The sequence below is a fragment of the Phasianus colchicus genome, chromosome 38, assembly GCF_987193195.1.
Source record: "Phasianus colchicus chromosome 38, bPhaCol1.hap1.1, whole genome shotgun sequence".
Taxonomy (NCBI): domain Eukaryota; kingdom Metazoa; phylum Chordata; class Aves; order Galliformes; family Phasianidae; genus Phasianus; species Phasianus colchicus.
In genome coordinates this window covers 2,542,805-2,557,384 of record NC_143473.1, presented here as the reverse complement: position 1 = coordinate 2,557,384, position 14,580 = coordinate 2,542,805, and the positions used below count along the sequence as shown (strand labels likewise).

Below are 14,580 nucleotides of genomic sequence, written 5' to 3'. Positions count from 1 at the left end.
ATATTGGGGGGGGGCATCATAGGGGGTCTATGGGGGGGTTACGGGGGTCTGGGGGGGGTTACGGGGGTCTGGGGGGGGTTATGGGGTGGGATTTGGGGTGGGATTTGGGGGGGGGGGGGGAACCGTGGGGCGGAGCCACGGGGGGGGGGGGGCGGTTCTGGGGGTCTCGTGGTGGGGGTTGGATCTGTGGGGGGGTGGGGGTTGGGGGGGCTCCCCCCCCTTCGGCCCCCATCTGCGGCTGCGGCAGCGCCGATCCTCCGCTCCGGGTTCGGTTCGGGTTCGGTTCCGGTTCGGTTCCGGTTCGGTTTTTCCCCCCCTGGGGGGGGGGGGGGGGATGAACGCAGCAGCGCGGTGGGAATGGCCGCGGCCGTGCACGGAGCTCTGAAGGCGTGAGTGGGGCGGGGGGGGCGAACCGAACCGGGACCGGAACCGGGAGGGGAACCGGAACCGGGAATGGGGGTCAGTGGGAACGGATGGGAACGGGTGGGAATGGATGGGAATGGATGGGAACGGGACCGGGATGGGAACGGGACCCGAACCGGGACCCGGAATGAATGGCACCGGGACCGGGAGTGGGAACGGGAATGAATGGCACCGCAACGGGAACCGGGACCGGAATGGGAACCGGCACCGGGAATGAATGGCATCGGAACGGGGACCGGGAACGGCACCGGGAAATTGGGACCGGAACCGGGAATGAATGGCACCGGCACCGGGAGTGGAACCGGGCTGGGAGCGGCAACGGGGCGCCAACCGCGAGCGGGGAACCGGGACCGGAACCGGGATCGGCGCCGGGGAATAGGAGCGAGAACGGAACCGGGGCGGAACCGGGGAATAATAGGAGCGGGAGCGGGGCCGGCGGCGGCACCGGGCTGGGAGCGGCACCGGCACCGGGACCGGGCGACGCGAACCGGAACCGGAACCGGAACCGGCGCTGCGAACGGAGCGGGAGCGGCCACGCGCGGTCCCTGGGCTGCGCCGCCCCCCCGGAACCCCCCGGAACCCCCCCCCCCACAGCCCCTCAAACCCCCCCACAGCCCCCCCACAGCCCCCCCCCCATAGCCCCACAGCCCCCCATGTTCCCCCCCACGTCTCCCCATAAATCCCCCCACGTCCGCCCTCTATGTCCCCACACCCCCCCACCCCCCAAATCCCCCCCACGCCCCCCCATATCGCCCCAATTACCCCCCCCACATCCCCCCCGTACCCCCATATTCCCCCCAATCCCCCTCCGTGCTCCCCATACATCCCCCCCCATCACCCCCCACACCCCCCATATCCCCTTATACACCCCCCACATCCCCCCCCATCCCCCCCCCATCACCCCCCATATCCCCTTATACACCCCCCCACATCCCCCCCCCACATCCCCCCCCCACATCCCCCCCCATCCCCCCCCCATCACCCCCAAACCCCCTCCATGCCCCCATATCGCCCCCGTGCCCCCCCCATACCCCCCCATAACCCCCCACACCCCCCCAATTCCTCCCCACACCCCCCAGATTCCCTCCATGCCCCCCCCACCCACGTGACCCCGCCCCCCCCCCCGAATTTGGCGCTGCCCCCCCTTATTTCCAAGGGGGGGGGCGTTACCACCCTGTGAGTGACACCGCCCGCAGCCAATAGGAAGCGGGGGGGAGGGCGGCCCCGACGCGGTGCATTATGGGAAATGCAGTCCCTCCTCCTCCCTTCCCCCCCCCCCCCCCCCTTCTTCCAAACCCCCCCCCCAATTTTTCAGCCCCTCCCGCTCTGGGGGGGGGGCGGTGTAACCGGGGGGGGGGGGCGCAGAGCCCCTCCCATAAAGCAGGGATGGAACAACGGGGGGGGGGGGGGATAAAGGTGGGGGGGGCGTAAAGGGAGAAGGGAGGGGAGGGGGTTTATATGAGGGGGGGGCGCGGGGATGGGGGGGGGGGGGGGGGGCTGAACCCCGCCGCCCCCTCCCCGCATCGGAGCGGCCCCGGCGGCTCAAAATGGCCACAGCTCCGCGCGACCCCCTCCGTGGGTGAGCGGTGGGCAACGACCCCCCCGGGACCCCCCCCCCTCCGGACCCCCCGCCCCGCTGCGCCGCCATCGGGGGCTTCCGTGGTTGGGGGGGGGGGGGGGCGGTTGGGGATCGGCGATGCGGATGGAGATGGGGGGGGGGGGGGGGCGGTGCCGGTGCCCCCCCCCCAGCCCCCCGCCCCCCCATAGCGGCCCCGCCCAGTTGGTAAAGGGACCCCCGCCCCCCCCCCCCCCGCTGTGAGGCCATTGGAGGCAATGGGGGGTCGTGGGGGGGGGGGATTGGGGGCTATTGGGGGTTATGGGGGGGCTGTGGGATTTTTATGGGGGGGTCTATGGGGGGTTATAGGGGGTTGTGGGGGGCTGTGGGGGAGCTGTGGGGGATTATAGGGGTCTATGGGATCTATGGGGGGGTCTATGGGGTCTATGGGGGGGTCTATGGGGCATTATGGGGGTCTATGGGGCGTTATGGGGGGCTGTGGGGCGTTGGGGGGGGGGCTGTGGGGGATTATAGGGGTCTATGGGGTCTATAGGGCCTATGGGGGGCTGTGGGGGCGTTATGGGGGTCTATGGGGCGCTGTGGGGGGCTGTGGGGGGGCTGTGAGGTGTTATGGGGCGCTATGGGGGCCTGTGTGTGCCCCCCCCACCCTGCCCCCACCCTCCGGCCGTGGGGATGTGGGGTGAAACCTGGGGGTCTGGGGGCTGTTGGGGGGCAGAAGTTGGGGGTCTGTGTCCGCTATGGGGCCGTGGGGGGGGGAGATGTGGGGCTGGGGGGGTGTGGGGTGGGATCTGGGGTGGGCTGGGGGTGGGAGTTGGGGGTCCACCTCCATTGGGTTCCATCCATGGCTCCGGGGCACAACTTATGGGTCCCAGCCCCACATCATCACCCCATTGTGCCCCACATCACCCTACACCACCCCACACATCACCCCACTGTGCCCCACGTCACAGCCCCACATCACCCCACTGTGTCCCACTGTGCCCCATAGTGCATCACCCCACAGTGCCCCACACATCACCCGCTGTGCCCCACTATGCATCACCCCATTTGCCCCATTGTGCCCCACACATCACCCCATTGTACCCCATTGTGCCCATTTTGCCCCATTCTGCCCCACTGTGCCTCACCCCACTGTGCCCCACACATCACCCCACACATCACCTCGTTGTGCTTCATTGTGCCCCAAAATGCATCACCCCACTGTGCCCCATTCTGCCCTATTGTGCATCACCCCACTGTGCCCCACTGTGCCCCATTGTGCCCCACACATCACCCCATTCTGCCCCACTGTGCCCCATGGTGCATCACCCCATTTGCCCCACGCATCACCCGCTGTGCCCCACTGTGCCCCACACATCACCCCATTGTGCCCCACTGTGCCCCATTGTGCATCACCCCATTGTGCCCCACACGTCACCCCATTCTGCCGCGTTGTGCCCCACACATCACCCCACACATCGCCCCACTGTGCCCCACTGTGCCCCACGCATCACCCGCTGTGCCCCATTGTGCCCCACACGTCACCCCACACATCGCCCCACTGTGCCCCACGCATCACCCGCCGTGCCCCGCTGCTTCGCACAGCCTCGGCGAGGACTTCTATCGCGACGCGATCGAGCACTGCCGCTCCTACAACGCGCGGCTGTGCGCCGAGCGCTCCACGCGGCTGCCGTTCCTGGACGCGCAGACCGGCGTGGCGCAGAGCGACTGCTACATATGGATGGAGCGCACGCACAGGGGGCCCGGTGAGACCGCCGCCCTGCGCCGCGGCTGCTGCCCCATGGCTGCTGCCCCATGGCTGCTGCCCCATAGCCACCACCGCCCCATGGCTGCTGCCCCATGGCTGCTGCCCCATGGCTGCTGCCCCATGGCTGCTGCCCCATGGCCACCACCGCCCCATGGCTGCTGCCCTATAGGTGCTGCCCCATGGCTGCTGCCCCATGGCTGCTGCCCCATGGCTGCTGCCCTATAGATGCTGGCCCTTGGGTGCTGCCCCTTGGGTGCTGCCCCATGGCTGCTGCCCCATAGGTGCTGCCCCATGGCTGCTGCCCCATGGCTGCTGCCCCATGGCCACCACTGCCCCATGGCTGCTGCCCTATAGATGCTGCCCTATAGATGCTGGCCCTTGGGTGCTGCCCCATGGCTGCTGCCCCATGGCTGCTGCCCCATAGGTGCTGCCCTATAGATGCTGCCCCATGGCTGCTGCCCCATGGCTGCTGCCCCATAGATGCTGCCCCATGGCTGCTGCCCCATAGATGCTGCCCCATAGGTGCTGCCCCACAGCCACCGCCGCCGCCCCACAGCCACCGCCGCCCACAAGCACCGCTGCCCCATAGGTGCTGCCCCATAGCCCCATGACCCCCTACGACCCCCCCCAAATCCCCCCCCCAGGGCTGTCCCCAGGTCAGATCTATTCGTACCCCGCGCGCTGCTGGAGGAAGAAGCGGCGGCTCAACATCCTGGAGGACCCCCGGCTGCGGCCATGTGAGACCCCCCCAAAACCCCCCCCCAAACCCCCCCCAAATAATCCCCCCCCAAAATCCCCCCCCCAAACCCCCCCCTCAAATAACCCCCCCCCAAAATCCCCCCCAAATACCCCCCCCAAATAAGCCCCCCAAATAACCCCCCACCCCAAGACAACCCCCCCAAATACCCCCCAAATACCCCCCCCAAAATACCCCCCCAAACCCCCCCCCCAAATAAACCCCCCCAAAATACCCCTCCCTAAAATACCCCCCCCCAAATTAGCCCACCCCCCCCACCCCCCCAGTGAATACGGACCCCTCATTTCTCCCCCCCATTCACCCCCCCCAGTCCCCCCCCCAAATTAATTGCATCCCCCCCAATTAATTGCCCCCCCCCCGAGCACCCCCCCGTCTGCAATGTCCCCCTGAAGAAGGAAATGAGGGGGGGGGTCTCCCCAATTCATCCCCCCAATTCACCCCCCCCCCAATTCACCCCCCTGTGCCCCCCATTCACCCCCCGGATCCCCTCCCTATTAATTACCCCCCAATTAACGCCCCCCCCCAATTTATTCCCCCCCCCCAATTAATTAATTGCCCCCCCAGTCTGCGATGCCCCCCTGAAGAAGGAATTGGGGGGGGCCTCAGTGCCCCCAATCCCCCCCTGGATCCCCCCCAATTAATGCCCCCCAATTAATTACCCCCCCATTAACGCCCCCCCAATTAATTACCCCCCCATTAACGCCCCCCCAATTAACGAATTGCCCCCCAGTCTGCGATGCCCCCCTGAAGAAGGAATTGGGGGGGGGTCTCCCCGAGGGTCCGGTCCTGGAGGCGCTGCTTTGCGCCGAGCCGCCAAAGGAGCTGAAGGAGGAGGAGGCGCTGCTGGACTGCCAGGTCCGTCTGTCCGTCCGTCTGTCCGTCCGTCTGTCCGTCCGCCCGCCCGCCCGCCATTGCTGTGTCCGCATCCATTCAGGTGGTCGTCCGTCCAGTCTGTCCGCCCGTCTGTCCGCCCGTCCATTGCTCTGCCCATCCGTCCCTCTGTCCGTTGATCCGTCGGTCCGACGGCCCGTCCGTCCGTCTGTCTGTCTGTCCGTCCATTGCTGTCCGTCTGCCCCCCGTTGCTGTCCGTCTGTCCCCCCACTGATCCATCCATGTCCGTCTGTCTGTCCATCGCTCCGTTGCTGTCTGCCTGTCCCCCCCACTGCTGTCCGTCCGTCCGTCCGCCGTTGCTGCGTCCGCATCCTTCCATTCAGCCAGTCATCCGTCTGTCCATTCGTCCGTCCGTCCATCCATCCATCCATCCATCCGTCCATCCATCCGTCCGTCCGTCCGTCCGTCTGCTGACCCCTGTGCCCCCAGAAGCCCGCGGGGGATTTTGGCCACGATGCGGAGGGGGACGAACTGGAGGACGACCCCCCCAGGAGGAAAAACAAGGCCAAGGGCAAGGTGGGGGGGGGGCACATTGGGGGCACATTGGGGGCACGTGGGGGGGGCATATGGGGCACATTGGGGGCACATTGGAGGCATATGGGGCACATTGGGGGCACATGGGGGCTCCTTGGGGTGGGGGGGATCCGGACGGTGGGGGGGCACGTGGAGATGGATCAATGGGATCAATGGGATCAATGGGATCAGTGGGGACAATGGGATCAGCGGGACAAAATGGGATCAGTGGGGACAGTGGGATCAATGGGGACAATGGGATCAATGGGATCAGTGGGACAAAATGGGATCAATGGGATCAGTGGGACAAAATGGGATCAATGGGGACAATGGGATCAGTGGGACCCAATGGGATCAGTGGGGACAATGGGATCCATGGGATCAATGGGACCCAATGGGATCAATGGGATTTAATGGGATCAATGGGACTCAATGGGATCCATGGGATCAGTGGGACTCAATGGGATCAGTGGGACTTAATGGGACTCAATGGGATCAACGGGGTTCAGTGGGACTCAATGGGATCAATGGGACCCAATGAGATCAATGGGACCCAACGGATCAATGGGACCAATGGGACTCAATGGGATCAATGGGATCAATGGGACCCAATGGGATCAATGGGATCAATGGGACTCAATGGGATCAATGGGACCCAATGGGATCAATGGGATCCAATGGGACTCAATGGGATCAGTGGGACTTAATGGGATCAATGGGACCTAATGGGATCAATGGGACCCAATGGGATCAATGGGACCAATGGGACTCAATGGGATCCGTGGGATTTAATGGGATCAATGGGATCCATGGGACTTAATGGGATCAATGGGATCAATGGGGTTCAGTGGGACTCAATGGGATCAATGGGACTTAATGGGATCAATGGGACTCAATGGGATCAATGGGACATAATGGGATCAGTGGGATCAATGGGGTTCAGTGGGACTCAATGGGATCAATGGGACCCAATGGGATCAATGGGGTTCAGTGGGACTCAATGGGACTTAATGGGATCCAATGGGATCAATGGGATCAATGGGACTCAATGGGATCAATGGGGTTCAGTGGGACCCAATGGGATCAGTGGTATCAATGGGACTCAATGGGACTTAATGGGACTTAATGAGATCCAATGGGATCAATGGGACCCAATGGGGACAACGGGAGCTTACGCACCTGAATGGAGGCGATAACGGGACCCCCCCCAATTCCCCCAACCCCCCCAACCCCCCCAATTCCCCCCCCAACCCCCCCAACCCCCCAGAGCTACGGGCTGGGGGCGGTGCGGAAGCGCCAGGACGCCGCAGCCTTGGAGGACCGCGACAAACCCTACGTGTGCGACAGTGAGTGCCCTCCTACGGGGGGGGGGGGAGGTTTATTGGGGCGGGGGGGGGGTCACCCCATGGCCGTGTGCCCCCCCGTCCCCCCCCCAGTCTGTGGGAAGCGCTATAAGAACCGGCCGGGGCTGAGCTACCACTACACCCACACCCACCTGGCCGAGGAGGAGGGGGACGACAGCGAGAGGCTGCCCTTCCAGCGCAGGAACCACCACAAGCGTGAGGGAGGGGGGGCGGGGGGGGGGGCCTGGGGGGGTCCTGGGGGGGCTTGGGGGGGTTGTGCTGGGGTTTGGGGGGGAGAAGGGGGGCTTTTGGGGGAGCAAAGGGGGTCCTGGGGGGCTTTGGGGGGGCTGTGCTGGGGTTTGGGGGGGAGAAGGGGGGCTTTTGGGGGAGCAAAAGGGGTCCTGGGGGGCTTGGGGGGGTTTGGGGGGGGCTGTGCTGGGGTTTGGGGGGGAGAAGGGGGGCTTTCGGGGGAGCAAAAGGGGTCCTGGGGGGCTTGGGGGGGTTTGGGGGGGGCTGTGCTGGGGTTTGGGGGGGAGAAGGGGGGCTTTCAGGGGAGCAGGGGGGGCTTGGGGGGAGCAAAGGGGGTCCTGGGGGAGCTTGGGGGGTCCTGGGGGGGTCCTGGGGGGGCTTGGGGGGGTTGTGCTGGGGTTTGGGGGGGAGAAGGGGGGGTTTGGGGGGAGCAAAGGGGGTCCTGGGGGGCTTGGGGGGGTTTGGGGGGGCTGTGCTGGGGTTTGGGGGGGAGAAGGGGGGGTTGTGCTGGGGAGCAAAGGGGGTCCTGGGGGGTCCTGGGGGGGTTTGGGGGGGCTGTGCTGGGGTTTGGGGGGGAGAAGGGGGGGTTTGGGGGGAGCAAAGGGGGTCCTGGGGGGTCCTGGGGGGGTTTGGGGGGGTTGTGGTGGGGTTTGGGGGGGAGAAGGGGGAGTTTGGGGGGAGAAGGGGGGGTTTGGGGGGAGCAAAGGGGGTCCTGGGGGGGCTTGGGGGGGTTGTGCTGGGGTTTGGGGGGGAGAAGGGGGGCTTTTGGGGGAGCAAAGGGGGTCCTGGGGGGCTTTGGGGGGGCTGTGCTGGGGTTTGGGGGGGAGAAGGGGGGCTTTTGGGGGAGCAAAGGGGGTCCTGGGGGGCTTTGGGGGGGCTGTGCTGGGGTTTGGGGGGGAGAAGGGGGGCTTTCGGGGGAGCAAAAGGGGTCCTGGGGGGCTTGGGGGGGTTTGGGGGGGGCTGTGCTGGGGTTTGGGGGGGAGAAGGGGGGCTTTCAGGGGAGCAGGGGGGGCTTGGGGGGAGCAAAGGGGGTCCTGGGGGAGCTTGGGGGGTCCTGGGGGGGTCCTGGGGGGGCTTGGGGGGGTTGTGCTGGGGTTTGGGGGGGAGAAGGGGGAGTTTGGGGGGAGAAGGGGGGGTTTGGGGGGAGCAAAGGGGGTCCTGGGGGGCTTGGGGGGGTTTGGGGGGGCTGTGCTGGGGTTTGGGGGGGAGAAGGGGGGGTTTGGGGGGAGCAAAGGGGGTCCTGGGGGGGTTTGGGGGGGTTGTGGTGGGGTTTGGGGGGGAGAAGGGGGAGTTTGGGGGGAGAAGGGGGGGTTTGGGGGGAGCAAAGGGGGTCCTGGGGGGGTTTGGGGGGGTTTCGGGGGGTTGTGCTGGGGTTTGGGGGGGAGAAGGGGGGCTTTTGGGGGAGCAGGGGGGGGTGGGGGGAGCAAATGGGGGTCTGGGGGGGCTTGGGGGGGGCTGGGGGGAGCAGGAAGGGAGTTTGAGGGGCTTGGGGGGGTCGTGGGGTCCTTGGGGGCCTGGGGGGGGGCTGTGAGGGTCGTGGGGGGTCCTTGGGGGTCTTCATCTCATCCTGGGGGGTTTGGGGGGGGTGATGCTTAATTAGCGATGTTAATTACGTGCCCCCCCCCAACCCGTAGAGTTCTACAAAGAGCTGAATTGGGTCCCTGAGAGCCAACGGCGGCACACGGGTAATTAGTGAGGGTAATTAATTAGCGGGGGGGGGCATCAAGTAGTGAGGGGGTGACTGGTTAATGAGGGGTAATGAATTAGCGAGGGGGCAATTAGTTTGGGAGGGGTTCATTAATGGTGGGGGGGGGTGTTAACTAGGGAGGGAGCAGTTAGTGAGGGGGGTCATTAATTAGTAGGGGGGTCATTAATTAGTGGGGGGTCATTAACTAGTGGGGGGGTCATTAATTACTGGGGGGGTCATTAATTAGTGGGGGGGTCATTAACTAGTGGCGGGGTCATTAATTACTCGGGGGGTCATTAATTAATGGGGGGTCATTAATTAGTGGGGGGGTCATTAATTAATGGGGGGTCATTAATTAGTGGGGGGTCATGAATTAGCGAGGGGGTCATGAATTAGCGAGGGGGTCATTAATTAGCGAGGAGGTCATTAATTAGTGCCGGGTCATTATTTAGTCATTAGGTCATTAGGGAGGCGGTAATTAATTAATCAGTGATTAATTATTGCAGGGTGCTGTGCAGGGGGCTGGTGCTGGGGGGGGGGGGAGGATGCCGTGAGCCGCTTAAGGAGGCTGCGATTAATTAATTAGTGCTTAATTAACGCCTGCAGGGCGGCGCTCCGAGGGGCCGTGCGATTTCTGCGTGGGGGGGGCGGTGAGGAGGGCGGCGCTGGGGCACGAGGAGATGATCGCGTGTGCAGACTGCGGCAGGGCCGGTGAGTGTGCAAGGGCGGGCGTGCAAGGGGCGGGGGTGCGAGGGTGGGGGGTGTGCAAGGGGCGGGGTGAAAGGGGTGGGTGTGCAGGGGGGGAGTGGGCAAGGGGCGGGTGTGCAAGGGGGGGTGCAAGGGTGAGGAGTGTGCAAGGGGCGGGGGTGCAAGGGGCGGGGTGAAAGGAATGGGTGTGCAAGGGGGAGTGGGCAAGGGATGGGTGTGCAAGTGGTGAGGGGTGTGCAAGGGTGAGAAGTGTGCAAGGGGTGGGTGTGAAAGGGGCGGGGTGAAAGGAATGGGTGTGCAGGGGGGGAGTGTGAGGGTGAGGGGTGTGCAAGGGGCAGGGGTGCAAGGGGCAGGGTGAAAGGAATGGGGGTGCAAGGGGGAGTGTGCAAGGGGTGGGGTTGCAAGGATGAGAAGTGTGCAAGGGGTGGGGCTGAAAGGGGCGGGGGTGCGAGGGTGAGGGGTGTGCAAGGGGCGGGGGTGAAAGGGGCGGGGTGAAAGGAATGGGTGTGCAGGGGGAGTGGGCAAGGGGTGGGTGTGCAAGTTAGAGTGAGCGTGCAAGGGGAAAGCGTGCAAGCGGTGAGGAGTGTGCAAGGGGTGAGTGTGCGAGGAATGGGTGTGCAGGCGGGGTGGGCAAGGGGGAGTGTGCAAGGGGGAAGTGGGCAGGGTGTGGGGTGTGTGTGCAAGGGAGTGTGTGCAAGGAGCGGGTGTGCAGCAGTGTGCGTGCAAGGACTGGGTGTGCAAGGGGCGAGTGTGCAGGGGTTCCTATGGGGCAGCTATGGGTCCCTGTGGGGTCTTGATGGGGTCTTTATGGGGTCCCTATGGTGTCCCTATGGGGTCTCTATGGGTTCTTATTGTGTCCCTATGGGTCCCTATGGGTCCTTATGATGTCCTTATGGTGTCCCTATGGGGTCTTTATGGTGTCCCCCTGTCCTCACGGTGGCGCTGTGTCCCTATGTGTCCCTATGGGGTCCCTCAGTGTCCCTATGTGTCCCTGTGTGTCCCTATGGTGTCCCTGTTTGTCCCTATGGGGTCTTCATGGGGTCCGTGTGTCCCCCCGTCCTCACGGTGGCGCTGTGCCCCCGTGTGTCCCTATGGGGTCCGTGTGTCCCCCCGTCCTCACGGTGGCGCTGTGTCCCTCTGTGTCCCTATGGGGTCCGTGTGTCCCCCCGTCCTCACGGTGGCGCTGTGTCCCCGTGTGTCCCTATGGGGTCCCTGTGTCCTCCCGTCCTCACGGTGGCGCTGTGTCCCCGTGTGTCCCTATGGGGTCCGTGTGTCCCCCCGTCCTCACGGTGGCGCTGTGCCCCCAGGCCACCCGTCGTGCCTGCAGTTCACGCTGGCGATGGCGGCGGCGGCGCGCTCGTACCGCTGGCAGTGCATCGAGTGCAAGAACTGCAGCCTCTGCGGCTCGGCGGAGAACGACGTGCGTCCATTGGCTGCGCGGCCGCCCTGAGCCGCCAATCGGCCCCCAGCCCCGCCCACTTCCCGCCGTGCACCGCGGCCCCGCCGCTCTGGAACCCCGCCCCCTTCCTGTAACCCCGCCCCCTTCGTTTAACCCCGCCCATTCGTTTAACCCCGCCCCTGCCACTTAACCACGCCTCCTTCCTGTAACCCCGCCCCCTTCCTGTAACCCCGCCCCCCGCCGCCCATGAAGCGCCGCCCATTAGCGACTCATTAACTCCTTAATTACCCCCCCTCGTTAACAACCCCTCGCCCCCCCCCCCCCCCCATTGTGGCCCCAAGGCTTCTGAGCCCCGCGTTGGTGCCCCCCCCCCACTCATTAATCCCCTAATTACTAATTAACCCATAACCCCCCCCCCACTCATTAATCCCCTAATTACTAATTAACCCATAACCCCCCCCACACTCATTAATCCCTTAATTCCTAATTAACCCATTAACCCCCCCCCTCATTAATCCCCCAATTCCTAATTAACCCATCAAGCTCCTCCTCCACTCATTAATCCCCTAATTACTAATTAACCCATCAAACCCCTCCCCCCCCATTAATCCCCCAATTCCTAATTAACCCATAACCCCCCCCCACTCATTAATCCCAATTCCTAATTAACCCATAACCCCCCCAATAATCCCCCAATTCCTAATTAACCCCCCTCATTAATCCCCCAATTCCTAATTAACCCATAACCCCCCTCATTAATCCCCCAATTCCTAATTAACCCATAACCCCCCCTCATTAATCCCCCAATTCCTAATTAACCCCCCTCATTAATCCCCCAATTCCTAATTAACCCATAACCCCCCCTCATTAATCCCTTAATTCCTAATTAACGCATCAATCTCCTCCCCCACTCATCAATCCCCCAATTCCTAATTAACCCATAACCCCCCCTCATTAATCCAATTCCTAATTAACCCACCAAGCCCCCCACTCATCAATCCCCTAATTACTCCTTAATTAACCCCCCCCAATCACCCCCCCTCCAATCACCCCCCCCCAATTACCACCCAACGACTCCCCCCCCCGCAATTAACAACCCCCCCCCCAATTACCCCCCCCCAATCGCCGCCCCCCCGCCCGCGCCAATCAGCGCCGAGGCAATTAAGGCGCCCGTTAATTGCCGCAGGAGCAGCTGCTGTTCTGCGATGACTGCGACCGCGGCTTCCACATGTACTGCGTCAGCCCCCCCGTGGCCGAGCCGCCCGAAGGTGCGTGGGGGGGGCGTTGGGGGGGGGGTCGTTGTGGGGGGAGACGTAATCATGGGGGGGCTTAATGGGGGACTTAATAATGGGGGGGGCTTCATTGTGGGGGGAGACGTAATAATGGGGGGGGGATTTAATGGGGGGCTTAATGGGGGGGGACTTAATTGCGTGGGGGGGTTCACTGTGGGGGGGCATTGCGGGGGGGACGTTGCAGGGGGGGGGCTTTATTGTGGGGGGGGTCGTTGCGGGGGGGTCGTTGAGGGGGGGGTCGTTGTGGGGGGTCATCGCGGGGGGGGCATTGTGGGGGGGGCTTCATTGGGGGGGGTCATTGCGGGGGGGGTTCGTTGTTGGGGGTTCGTTGTGGGGGGGTTCGTTGTGGGGGGGGTCGTTGGGGGGGTCGTTGCGGGGGGGGGTTTCGGGGGGAGACGTAATCAAGGGGGGGCTTAATGGGGGGGACTTAATTGCGTGGGGCGGTTCATTGTGGGGGGGGTCATTGGGGGGGGTCAGTGTGGGGGGCGGCTTCATTGGGGGGGGTCGTTGCGGGGGGGGGTCGTTGGGGGGGTCGTTGCGGGGGGGGGTCATTGCGGGGGGGTCTGTGGGGGGGCTTCATTGTGGGGGGGGTCAGTGTGGGGGGGGGTCGTTGCGGGGGGGGTCGTTGGGGGGGGTCGTTGTGGGGGGGGCATTGTGGCGGGGGGTCGTTGTGGGGGGGGTGATTGTGGGGGGCTTCATTGGGGGGGGCTTCATTGCGGGGGGGGGTCGTTGTGGGAGGGGTCATTGTGGGGGGGGCGTTGTGGGGGGCGGTCGTTGTGGGGGGGGCTTCATTGTGGGGGGTTCATTGGAGGGGGGGTCGTTGTGGGGGGGGTCGTTGCGGGGGGGGGTCATTGTGGGGGGGGGGTCATTGGGGGGGGTTAATCGTGGGGGGGGCTTCATTGTGGGGGGTGATGTAATCATGGGGGGGGCTTAATGGGGGGGCTTAATTGGGAGATTTAATAATGGGGGGGGGCTTAATGGGGGGGCTTCATTGCGGTGGGAGACGTAATCATGGGGGGGGCTTAATTGTGTTGGGAGACTTAATGAAGGGGGGGTTAATAATGGGGAGGGGCTTAATTGTGTTGGGAGACTTAATAATGGGGGGGGCTTAATGGGGGGGGCTTAATGGGGGGCTTAATAAAGGGGGGGGCCTTAATAAAGGGGGGGGACTTAATAAAGGGGGGGCCTTAATAAAGGGGGGGCGGTGACATTATTGGGGGGGTCTCAGGAATTGGGGGGGTTGCATTATTTGGAGGAGGTAATTGGGGGGGGGGACACCCAATATTTATGGGGGGGGCACTAATTGGGGGGGGGGGTTCAGTTGGATCGGGGGGGGGGCACCGTATTGGGGTCAGTAATTGGGGGGGGTTACATTATTTGGGGGGGGGGGAGGCACACTTTGTGGGGGGGGGGCGTTGATTTGGGGGGGTGTTTGGGGGTGGGGGGGCACTGAATATTTGGGGGGGGTCCCGCTGACCGTTGCCCCCCCCGCCCCCCCTTTTGCCCCCCCCCCATTTAGGGACGTGGAGCTGCCACCTCTGCCTGCGGCAGCTGAAGGACAAAGCGGCCGCTTTCATCACCCTCAATTAGAGGGGGGGGGGCGTGGGGGGGGGGGGGGGGGGGGCAAAAATACGGACCCCCCCCCTTCAACCCTCCCCCCCCCCCAAAAAAAAAAAAAAAAAGCCATACTGGAGGTTTATATGGACAAAGGGGAGGGGGGGCGGATGCATGATGTGCCCCCCCCCAAAAAAAGGGGAAAGAAAATGGGGGGGGTATTTATTTTAAATGGGGGGGGGGGGTTGGATGGGTGCCCCCCCCCCACCGCTTCCTCCCCCCCCCCCCAACCCGGTTGTTTAATTGGGGGGGGGGGTTAAAAAGCGGCGGGGGGGGGAGAGGGGGGGTCCCCAAAATTGGAAGGGGGGGGGGGTCTTAAAATTGGAGGGGGGGGCTTAAAATGTGGGCCCCCCCCCCCCGTGGTGTTGTGTTCGGTTGTGC

General features: G+C 64.3%; 1 protein-coding gene across 3 annotated transcripts; it reads left to right on the top strand.

The window, feature by feature from the left end:
- Nucleotides 1–206: 206 nt before the first annotated feature.
- DPF1 (double PHD fingers 1) lies at nt 207–14,215 on the top strand. Of its 3 annotated transcripts, XM_090129921.1 has the most exons (12): nt 207–389; nt 3,584–3,744; nt 4,391–4,483; nt 5,234–5,358; nt 5,824–5,910; nt 7,175–7,253; nt 7,344–7,466; nt 9,134–9,184; nt 9,793–9,897; nt 11,202–11,314; nt 12,480–12,561; nt 14,105–14,215. In XM_090129921.1, exons 1-12 carry the CDS (start codon nt 358–360, stop codon nt 14,173–14,175), a joined length of 1,122 nt encoding a protein of 373 aa, XP_089986047.1. In that variant the 5' UTR covers nt 207–357; the 3' UTR covers nt 14,176–14,215. The 3 variants fall into 3 exon arrangements, with proteins under 3 accessions (XP_089986047.1, XP_089986046.1, XP_089986045.1); XM_090129920.1 differs by lacking the exon at nt 207–389 and having other exon boundaries at nt 2,791–3,744; nt 5,827–5,910; XM_090129919.1 differs by lacking the exon at nt 207–389 and having other exon boundaries at nt 2,791–3,744.
- Nucleotides 14,216–14,580: the final 365 nt, after the last annotated feature.

Coding starts and splice junctions, on each gene's coding strand:
- DPF1 (XM_090129919.1), top strand. CDS start 3,033: ATGCATCACCCCATTTGCCCCATTGTGCCCCACACATCACCCCATTGT. Junction 7,467..9,133: donor GCGCAGGAACCACCACAAGC/GTGAGGGAGGGG, acceptor CCCAACCCGTAG/AGTTCTACAAAGAGCTGAAT. Junction 9,898..11,201: donor TGCAGACTGCGGCAGGGCCG/GTGAGTGTGCAA, acceptor CTGTGCCCCCAG/GCCACCCGTCGTGCCTGCAG.